The 11,984-nt window shown below is 37.7% G+C and overlaps 1 protein-coding gene across 1 annotated transcript; it reads right to left on the bottom strand.

Moving 5' to 3' along the window:
* Nucleotides 1-9,667: 9,667 nt before the first annotated feature.
* On the bottom strand, nt 9,668-11,111 carry LOC121888801 (homeobox protein HMX3-like). Its single transcript, XM_042400307.1, has 2 exons — nt 10,791-11,111; nt 9,668-10,429 (listed from the first exon to the last, which is right to left on the bottom strand). Exons 1-2 carry the CDS (start codon nt 11,002-11,004, stop codon nt 9,882-9,884), a joined length of 762 nt encoding a protein of 253 aa, XP_042256241.1. The 5' UTR covers nt 11,005-11,111; the 3' UTR covers nt 9,668-9,881.
* Nucleotides 11,112-11,984: the final 873 nt, after the last annotated feature.

The raw sequence follows: 11,984 nt of genomic DNA, 5'->3' as shown, positions 1-11,984 counted from the left end.
AGCAGCCTCTTCCCAATTCAGTCGATAGGCTTCCATTAAGAGAGGGTTGGCTGTCAAAGCAACCTGTGACCTCCTCTCGCCCCCTCGGAGCCCACTGGCCTGTGATGTTCGTATCAATATGAATTTCAGGCCTTTGCAGCCATCAGCCGCAATTCCCAGTGTCCATTAGTCTCAAGTATCTGTTTCCTCCAACTTGTACTATTGATTTCGGTGTGTCTTTTGTACAGAGCGTGTACACTGATCTTAAAAACAGGGAGAGCTTCATTTGCCTGGAGAGTTTCTATCGCTGGTGCATCGAAGTCTCTCGTTATTCTACCTCTTCGCAAATGATTTTCATAACTTCTGTCACTGCCAGCCGTGTAGTGGTGCAAAGCTACATGACGTCTGATCGCGGATCATATGTCGTGTGCTTGAAGCTGGTGAGACCAGAGCCCTCAAAGGTCAGGGCTTTTCATCTCTGAGGCCAAAATGAAATGACCTATTGTTGTCACACACACACACACACAGGAGGATATCACAGCAAATATAAAGGCACAATATGGTCTTATATCCCCGGAGATCATTAATGTGCAACTTTTTTTTAAATGCTCGCCCACATCTGTTCCTGCAACGTGTCATACTACTCTGAAAATGATGAACGTTTGACCTTGATACCGAAGATTTTAGAAATACTTGAAGTTAAGATTCAACTATTAGATATTTATCTAGTTTATTTGCTGCAACAAAACACAAAAAACATTATACATTCATGGATAGATTATGCAGGTGAAATTAAAAAGGCATCTCATATAAAATAGTGCCAAATCAGGCTGGTACGCACACATTTGCAGATAAAGAAAAACATGCTAAATATTTATTTATATTGGAAAGAGATCAAATACTTGCTGCTCTTTCACATGTTCTTTCTGACGAAGATTGATGGAATATGCAGCAGCTCAAGCAATATTGCAATACATGAGGTACAGTAAGGGTAAACTAAACTTTACTAACTTTGTTATCTTTGTTATCTCTCTAGTAAAATACCAACTGATTTTGTTATCTTACTGCAAATTCAGTATCACTTTTCCGACTACAAGTTTCTTATTGAGTAAACTTTTCTGACTTCTGAAATGTTATTTGCCTGGTTTGGTTAGAAAAATGACTAACCAGTAGGCGTATACAGTTACAACATACACACATATCTTAAAAAGTGACTAAAGATGTAATTTTTTATGCAAATGATGCAAAAATGAAAGCATGTAAGCAGAGAAAGACAGCTATTAAGTATAATATACATTATTCATTTTACTAATCAATAAAATCTGGCACCTGTTTCTATTTTCTTTTAACCACAGAAAGAAAGAAACAGTTATATGGTTTTATTGCGATGTGGACACCCAGCAAATCTGACATACATGAGTCAAAAGTTCAAAAAGTCAAACGTTGCACATTCTGTATCAAGAATTTGGAAAAACCTTTACATCCTCAAAGTAAAGAGGACATGACCTCAGTCGTATCTTCAGCCTTTCTTGATATGCAGGTGAATAACATTTTATTGTTTACAATTTGAACACAGGAAATTTAAACATACTGTAAATAAAGAAACAGTAATTGAAGTGCATAAAGATTACAGCCTCTATAGCTGCTCTGCTCCTCCTACTGTTTCCATCCCTGCTGTGCGTCCAATAGTCCAAAGTGTGAGGAACGTACTGTATGCTGACATTTGGCCACTCTTCACTGCTGTGAAATATCTGCCACTAGGAGGCCTTTTGGGGACGAGATTAGATATTCCTCGACACAGTAAACCAGCTCCTGAGAGAGGAAGATGGATGACCTTTGGCTTTATTTATGTCGTCGCCACTCATGCAGGACCTTTTCATCAGATACGGTCATTGTAATCCCTCAGCCCCCATTCAATTTACAGAGGCACTCTGTCACTGCAGACCACTAAAGCCGACGAAATTAATGGATCAATAAGCCCTCTGAAAGCCTGGCGGGCCGGTTGAGATCCCCCCGGTCACTATCAGGTTACCAGTCATAATGAATGGGGTGTTGTTTATGTTGTAAAGTGCAGCGTCACTGAGTCCTTTGAACAAGTCAGCCTCTTAGTACACCACTGGAGAGTTTTCAGGGATGTGATGAGGACAATATGGAAAATTATTTGTAATTAGTCACAAGTCATAAAAGATTTATAAGCAACTGTCTTTATTAATGGTTAATAAACATCTTACAAATGCTTTATAGGTCAGTTACAAGACATGAATAAGAACAACTTTTTCCACAATCTAAATAATTGATTAGTAATTAATAAATAATTTCATATTGTACTTTTTTGTTTTATTGGTTAGTTATTAATGACTTGCACAACATTAGTAAATTATTAACAATTTATAAAGACATTAGCTACAATTTATAAGCTTTTTATAGATGGTGGTGAATTAGAAGGTGGTAATTTTCGGTTGGCTTATTCAAGAACTATTTGTTACACCTTGTAAATTCTTATAAATGTGTTGGTGAAGGTCAAGAACACAAACTTGACATAACACAGAATGAAAGAGTTTTGCATTAAAAAGTATCTTCATATCACCGTCATGCCAGCAGTAGAGTTCATTGAGTCTCTCTGAGTGTCAGTCACAGCTGTTGGTATAGTGTCCTTAATCCTTTATCTTGCTCATAGCAGATCCAGTATCCATTGTGTACCAGCAGCATTGTTTTGATGCGTAATACATTTGAATTTTCAAATTGTCATTTATCTCAAAGTAGGATGATATCACAACAATTATGGCACTTGTTTTGGGTGACAAATCAATTAAAGGATATGACCACTCAAAAATTGGTCAATTTTAGGGTTTTTTACACCATATACCTGCATATTATTCATTAATCATGCAAGATGTCAGCTGGTAGTAGTCTGGAAGTTAGAGAGCTGGTTTGGTGACATGTTGGTCACTTGTTTGTTTTAGGTTGTGACATTTTTTTCCTGGATTCTAACCTTGAAGTGTTTCCGTAATTACAGTAAGCTGGTGGCACATTTTATGTGAAAATAGTACAAGAAATGTAAAAAACAAACAAACAGTACAGCAACTCTAAGATGATTTCTGGAAGAATTTTCTTTATTTCACCAACATGTTTCGACTTTGTGCCTCCATCGTCTATAAATATTCTGCAAGAAGGCTGAATCCTCTTCAGTTCTCCAGTGAGAGCTTGACACATGGATGGTAAATCACCCTGAAACATGTTAGAGAAATAAAATAGGATAGGAAGAAATGTTTTTGGCAATTGTCCTTTTATCTTGTCCACACAACAAACAGGAAGGGAACTTGAGATGTTCCATCGATCTTTCCCTGCTGCATAATCTTAACTGTAGTGTATCTATGGTCTATTTGCCAAAACCATGATCTTCCTCTAACTTTTACCATGCCTTAGTAGCCATGTGCAGATGCTGTAAGTAATTTTGCAAACATTGTCACTGGGCGTAATCCGGCTTTTCTGGCGATACAGATGCAGAAATCACCTCCATCTGTGTCTCATATTATGATTGTTTTCTGCAGCTTTTGCAGCCGTTCGGTAGGTTTTTAACCAAATAATGTATCACGGCTGAGCTGAAAATGTCCTTTTCACTAGTGAGAGGAGCTCCAATGTTAAAATCTAGTGATTTAGTCAATGACACAGATGACTCAGTAAACTCAGGTCATCTTAATTTAGTGTTTAAGATATTTTGGTCGTGTGTTACAAATGAAATCTTACTTTTGCTGACAAATCACTAGTATGGTGTAGATGCTGCACCACTGTCTCACATTTCCTGCCCACTCTCCACTGTTTACTGTTGATGCCAAAACATTTGTAGTATTTTACAGCAGTTACAGCTCAGTTGTGAAACATTATATTAAGAAAATTAAGCTCAGACACCACAGTTAGGGACGGCTGCTGTGTTAAATCCAGCATATCTCGAGGCAGCTCTAACAGTAATTGGTAGTAATTATAAATCCCAACTGAGAATGCACAGTGAAAGCTTGCGGCAAAACAGGCCTGTTTTTCAGTGTGTAGAGCGCCAAGTGGTGTGAGCGTAGATTAATAGCTCATTATCAGGGTTATTAAACAAGTATTCAGACGGTTGGGTCCAGTTACGAACAAAAGGCCACTGGTGGATGATTGATGTGGAAATCTCAATCAGAGTTGTCATTCTGTGTTGAGGAGATGAAATGAGATATGACAACATGTCAACCTCTCTGAGATGAAGACAAGATGATAATCCTCACACAAGCGTAGTACAAAAAAGTAGTGCTAAAGTGACTGCAGTGTGTTCATGCTGGTAATACACACTCTCTCTGTATTTTCAGTTTGATTTAAAATGACTTATGCTGATGGTAAAACGAATCCATAGCGGTCGGGTCACATCTCCATATTTGCATGCTAGTGGCATGAGAGGAACTCCCACCACAATCATTCAGCGAGACCACATGATCACTTGCAATTCAGGATCAATGATTTCAAACAATAGTGCTCAGCATTCGTGCATTTAACGCAGAATCAGAACCATGTGCATTGTGGGTTACTGATGGTCAAACTGGAGAAACGTGCTGACAGCTCTGGATGGCCTTGAGCGAGCACATCAGCCCGAAATAACTCAGCCAAACTCACAGCTCTATTTCTTTGTAGAAAAACAGTCTTTGTTGCCACTGTTGGCAGTAAGTCAATCGCATGTATTAAACTACCCAGCAATGCTCGCCAGTCATCGATAGCTCTAAATGACTGCATATGGTGTCTTGGCTTTGGGCGTCTTTTTGATCAGGTTGAGATTTTAATGGATTTTTCTTCGCCTCTGACAGATGAGGCTGGTGGTGGTGGTGGTGTTGGGAGGGGTGTGTATGTGTGTGTGTGTGAGTGTGTGGGGGGGTGGGGGGGGGTTGCAGCCCGGCCCGGGGCAGACTGCAGGCAGCCGGTGGGGTCATTTGAACCTTGTGGTTGCAGTGCAGAGTGCTGAGACACAAAGAGCCAACGCTGCGTTCACAAGTGTCCGACAGCGGGAGAGTCAGGAAGTCTGGCGACTGTAAACCCCACCCGACCCGACCCCCCACCCCTCATCTCAGACACACTCCAAGACACGCCAAGCGGGCACTACTGTGCACACGAACCTGCATTACCGCACTTGTGAGGACAGTTGCAGTCTTTCACTACTTTTAATCATAACTGCTACAAACTTAACCAACTTTACTCCGATCTTAAAGTTTTCATAATTATAAAAGATCCCTCAAATGTGAACACCGAAAATCTTAACAAGAGTGAAACCTGTGATTACTCTCAAATACACTGACAGAACTTTTAAAACACAGAATAATATAATGACTAAATCAGAATCATCATTTTTATTATGAATTATTAATAATCAGGTTTACATTAGCAATATTTGTGAAAACTTGAGTAAAACAGACCTTTATCTTGAATTATGATCAGATGAGAAACACAAAAAGTCACTTTTGCATTCATGACACAAACTATCAAATTATATATGTGGACATATCTGAGATTTACATGGTCAAAAAATTACACATTGTGTCTTTAACCTTAAAAGTGTTAACCTTTACATTATATATCATTATATTGTTATTAGAATAAAGTTTTGTCATTGTAACCTAAGTTTTGTAAGATTGTACATTCAACTCAGCTTGCATATCCAGGTCTGTCCTTGCAGGTGTGATTATATAAGTCTGAATATTTCTACAAAAAATGAACGGACACATTTTCAGAAAACTTAATGTTCACACTTTAAGGAATTAAGTCTGCAAACAGAAACCTGCAAACTTGCAACACACACTTAAATGTAAAAGCTTACAAAACATAGGTTATAGATGCAAAACTCTATTTTCAAGCACTTCTTTATGGCAGATTTAATATCCCATTAAAATAAATATACTGTATAACGTGTGATGTTGTGATTTTAGTCCCACACATATTCACAAAAGTGGCACTTCCAATGAGTGTAATCTAAGAATTGATTTGGAAAAAATGATGATGATTGAGTCATGATGTGAAGTGACAGTACGAACACTGAAATGTTTCTCTTGATATTTCTTCCTTAAATGCACATTAGTCACAGTGTCATGTTATAACGAGGACAGCCTACACTTATCATAATTAATATCCTCAATTATTCAGTGTAATTAGTGCTGTTAATCTGTGAATGGTGGTAACACAGTGAGGAAGTAGTTGTCTGAGTTGGATTATTGTGATTTACAGAAGGACAAAGAGACGCTAAACTCTAATCCAACTGTGTGCAATAAGGCTTAGAGAGATCTGCAATAGTTTACAGTTTGTACCATATGTTTCAAGTGTAAATATGTTAGAAATTGCAATAGTGCTGATAACAATTGTAATACTGATGATTAGATATTTCACTGAAATAAAAGGGCACAACATGTATCTTTAAAATATTAGCTGTACTTTTTTAAAAGTGGAAAAACAAAAAAAAACTTTCCCAACTCCGTAGGTCATGAAACAATGAATCATTATTTTCACTTTGAGGTATTTCTGAAACTGTGAATAGCTTATGAAAGTGTAAAGGATGAAAAGTGTGAATTATGAGATGATTCCTCTGTTTCCTCTCTTCATTTTTTAGGTTTTAGACACAACATATTCAATAAACGGTGCTTAACTTTACACCACAGCAGCAAATCCTCACCGTCCTTTTGTGGGAATAATGAGATACTGTACAACTCAACATGCACAGCAAGGTAGATAGGAATTTAGCAGAGAAAACAACTGATTTGCGGGCAGACTAAGTGGTTGAGTGAACAGGTTAACAGCGACGGGGCCTTGAATGGCTGTGACAGGGAGAAAGCAGTGAGAGGCTCCAGCACTGAAGGGGGAAGTGACCCGGAAACGGTGTGTAAGTGCAGCTTGCCGGGGCCCTTTAGGAAAAAAAATCTCTCCAGAAGCGCTGATGCAAGTCCACCTAAACACACATTTCTCTTATTCCTCTCCCACTTTCTGGAGAGATGCGTTACTCAGCGATACTCGTGCAACACTCAGGCACTGTAACGTGAAAGAAAAACAGAGCCTCTGACTGTGTTCAGCACCTACAGGCCTGCAACAAAAAACTGCCACTGATTCTTTCAGTAGAGCAGATTTTCAGCGGTTGGAAAGAAGCTTACAGTGTTTATCTCAGCGTTTTTTTTGGTCAAGGATGCATGTGACAGCACTAGCACTGTATTATGTATCATGACACTGTCATAACTTTACTCTGGGTCACTTTAATGTGCATTCTTCTTGGCTCAGATTTGGTTGTGTGGTGTGAAAATGCACATCCTGCGACATGAAGCTGACGATGTGTAAACTGACCGACAATAAGTGTGTAATTACGCAGAAATCTCACCTGTCATTGATTGTTTTTACTTTTCTACACACTCAAAGATGTATTTCAGGTTTTCTACCTCCACAAACACATGTTTTAACATAATTTTTCTGCTACTTTTCTTTATTCTTTTTTATTAATATACTTTTTGCATACTTTTTTGATTCTAATTTTGAGCAAACTTTGTCAACTTCATGCTAAATATGACATTTACAGTGTAGTTTAGTGCAGGTGCTTTGTTCCAAACAGCCTGACCTTTCTAACAACTAAAGTGCATATTTAGCAATAACCTTTGCACTTCCTTCTTTTAATGGTGTGTTTCAGTGTGGAGTACTTAGATTCAAAACACTGATTTTTTTTTTTAGTGGTTTATACAATTTTCCTGTGCATATGTTTAAATACAGTCCTGGAGGCAATGAGTCAGGGTGTGATGGAAACTTTTTTTTTGACCGCCACACGGATTTTCTGTCACACGTCTTTCTCTTCCTGTGTTTCCTTCCTATCTTTAATGCACTTAAGAATGATTCATATTAGCCTTTCCTAAAATAACACTAGACAATGTCATGTACAACTAAATCTTAAAATGTGCATATTTCAAGTATCACATTTTAGCTGGTGTGAAACATAACACACATTAAAAACAAACTTTTATGGTACATTCTGCCAATTAAAGCAGTTTAAACGGACTTTTCTTGACATTGTTGGATTTAAAGTTAACTGATTTTTCTTCTTTTTCCTCTTTACTGTATACGCTTTTAAAAAGTGTCCCAAAAGAGTCTGTCTTCTGTATTTGTAGATATTTATCTTAAACTATTTGTACTAATATTTTTTTGAATTATACATATAATAAGGACATTGAAGTCTTTGTGCTTGGTATAATGTAATAAAACAGCAGTTTTCACCTCACACTGCTGCATTTCTTATAATAACCCAAGAATTACTGAATTTAAACACATATATGTGATATAGTATAATATTTTATACAGAAAAGTGATATATTTAATGCTCTCAGTTTAGGGTAAAGACAGGTTTGGCTCCATTTACATTTTTTTTCATGTAATTCATTATATTAATATTTTATTTGTGCATATTAGAAGCTTTTTACTACTTAAAAAAAATTACAGTTGTTAAATAATTTCAGAATAGAAAGTGCTGTCTTCAACTATATGAACAAAGTTATTTATGAAGCTACATTATTTCAACAAACAGTGTTAAAGTGGATTAAACCTTAAGAAAAGAGCTGTAGCAGAGAGAAGTTAACAAATGTCTAAATTCACTTCCTAGAGGCATTATATGAACTATCTCTTCAGTTTACATGGATTATATAACTACTGAAAACTTTTTAAAACAAAGTTTAAGATCTTTTCTTAAAATTATAAGAAACATACAAGCAACAGCCGTTTGTGTGGGTCAATTAAAACAACTTTACAAACTAGAAAACTTTCACGAAAACTTTCCAGTGATCTGCTGGCTTAATTAAGCAGCAATAACGTGATGAAGTGGATAACTAAATAAATATGCAAATTATTCCTCTACAGCTTCCAGCTTCTCTACAGCATGATCCATTAAAACTGGTCTATTGTAATTAATATCCTAAATTTAAACGATGTGTTCGTTATGTATAAAGCAAATAACGAAACCTGGTGTCAATTTTTAGTATTTAGTACATATTGTGTCGATGTTGGCGCAGTTTACAGGAGATAACTGTTTTAAACATTCAGTTTTAAGAATCTGTTCATTATCTGGAGACTACATGGTGGAAATGTGTCATTGCCTAAGATGACAGATTTTTTTTTCTCCTACACTTTCTGAAGAAACATAAACTTACTTTAACTTATTTCTGTGATCCAAATACACAGAAAAAAATACAATGAAGCACAATACATATTCACACTTAAAAGTCAACTTGTTTATAACCTTCTCTTGGTATAATTCAGACTGAGTCCACACGCTTAATTGCAAATATTACACTTTTTATTGCAAAATTCATCATCGTCATGATATAACTGTATTCACAGTTTAACAGTCTGTCATATGAAAGGTCAAGTGAAAACAAAACAAGTGTTTTTAAATGAATAATAACAATAATAAGGCCATATAAATACAAATGAAGTGTCACTGCACAAAAAAAAAGTATTATTGGCGGGTAACAAAGTTGATGCAGCATTATTTACTACGAAGGAACATTAACGTACATTCATTCAAATGACATTACTGCGCAAAGTAAAACTGCTCAGGGGATATTTAATGCATGCACATTTTTTTTCTGGCGATAAACTTTTTATTAAAAATATCCGAAACATTAGAAAATATAATAATAATAATAATATTAATAATGATAATAATAATAACAATAATAATAATAATAATAATATATGGGAAGGACAAAAAGTGGCACATGCATGTCTTTGTTGATATGTTGACATCAAAGTTGAGAGAATTTTTGTGAATTTAAGAAAAAACAACAACCAAAAAAAAAAAACACAGACCAATGAGTTACTGTATGTCCAACTGTCCACGCACTGTCGTCCTTATCCTAAACAGGAAATCATCAGTCTGCATCAAACAGGCCAAAATATTTGCCAGTGTTGGAGAAGTAGATGTAAGGCGCAGCGTTTGCAGTCGGGTACACCACAGGGAAAGGCATGGGTAACAAACATCCACCCAGCAGGCTGCTGTCTTTGTAAAAAGTCGGTAATTGCACATTTTTCCCTGCGTCTGAGAGGTGCTCTGCGGCCAGCGGCCCCTCCAGGTCCGTGGATAACTGTCTCTTCAGCTTGTTGCGGCGGTTCTGAAACCAGATTTTCACCTGAGTCTCGGTGAGCTGCAGAGAGCTGGCGAGACACGCTCTCTCCGAGCTGCTCAGATACCTCTTCATGTCAAACGTCGCCTCCAGCTGAAATATCTGTCTCTTGGAGAAGATTGTGCGCGTCTTCTTCTTGACCATGGCTTTGGTGTCCGCTGTGGCCTGCTGCTGCTGCTCCTGCTGCTGCTGTTGCTGCTTGGACGCGTCGTTCTCGCCGCTGTGCGCACTCTGCGCCCCGGGACAGGAGCCGACGGTCAGCGGCGGTGCGTTTTGGACTCTTGGCTTGTTTTGTGCTGTGAATGAAGGGACAAAACGTGCTTTGATGTGGCGGTAAAGTCACACTTACTTTTCCGCCTACAGATACATATGTGAAGAGGCGGCATAAAAATTAAGATAGATTAAAAAAAATACATAAAAATAAAGAGCGACCAGTCCGCGATCTTCTTTCACTGTTACATTTTCTAATAGTCATTTTTATAAATATTCTATCAGTCTACTGTCGTTTGATCCATCTTTACGCATCATTCTGCCCCTAAAAAGCTATATCATGCTAAAACTGGAGGTCTGTTTCCTACAAAGAGTATTAATATCTGTGATAATACAGTTTATGAAAGACTCTTTGTTATCTCTCCACTTATTAAATCCCACAGTTACCTGTTTCCTCTGATCCGCTGTCATGTCTCCTCCGGACGTCCCACACCTCATCAATCCTCGCTTGAAAGTCATTTTTACATCCACTGTCCCTCTGCTGCTTTGAACCGTCAAAGTTTCCGCTGTCCCGCTGTTTTAGGTTGAGGATGTTGTCAATGGTGAACGTCAAAGAAGCGCTCCGGCTCGGGGCATCCTCTTTGCTCATGTTCCCCGGCATTTCATCTGCTCCTCCGAGATTTCCGAAACACCGACGCCTCTGGACGCTCCGAGCACCATTGCTCCTCGGCTGCAACTAGAGAGCAGAGGAGCCTGTGCGCCGTTCTTCAACGACCCGGAAGACTGCGGTTTAACAGCTTTTGATTGGTGAGGTTGTGGGGCAGATGAGGGCGGGATGCAGATTTACGTCTGGCTGCCATATTGAAGCTTTAAACACTTGTGTCATTAAAATGCATACCCGCTTGGTCAGTGTATCGTAATGCCAAGCAGATTTAAGACACGCAGATTTTTTTTTTTTTAATTTCTGAACCTTTGAGGGTCGACTGTTATCAGGACTGGGTCACATGAGATTTCCAGGACTGATACGTTGAATCACGTTCAGACAGCTTGACAACACCCTGATTTCTAGGGTCATGAGAACTGTGGGGCCTAAAAATTGGTTCAAGGACCTGAAACCTTCAGAAACCCGTTTTAATGTCCACCAAGAAAGCAAATGTCCACTTTTAGCAACAACCTTTGTTTGTTTGTTGTGACCATTCACTGGAAACCAGTGTTGAAGCTGCACCATATCTTATTTATTTAATCCAACGTCTAAATGAGTCCATTAGCATACCTTAACTTCACCTACTGGTCCCATTTTTTTCAAAATAAACCCAACAAATTCATCATTAAAGCCATAAACATGTGTATATATATATATATAGGTTTAATTTCATTGCAGATAAGCACAGCAAATACAAAGTAAGAAACCACAAAACAATTTGTGCATAAATTTTATTTACATGTGAACATATAAGTGTACAAAAGTCTGTATATAATCCTTTTAAATAGAAAAATGTGTCAAAGAATGCAACTAAATGACATGCTCAAAACACCAAAATGTCTTTTAATAAATAATCAAGTTTCTACTTTGTAGAGAAGTGCATAATATTCCCAAGTTATGTGCACAGTACGGACTCAAACAAGGGTCAAAAACCTTTA

The sequence above is a fragment of the Thunnus maccoyii genome, chromosome 22 (genome assembly GCF_910596095.1).
Source record: "Thunnus maccoyii chromosome 22, fThuMac1.1, whole genome shotgun sequence".
Classification (NCBI taxonomy): Eukaryota; Metazoa; Chordata; class Actinopteri; order Scombriformes; family Scombridae; genus Thunnus; species Thunnus maccoyii.
Note: the sequence above shows the minus strand (reverse complement) of the source record. Positions and strands in the feature narration are given on the sequence as shown.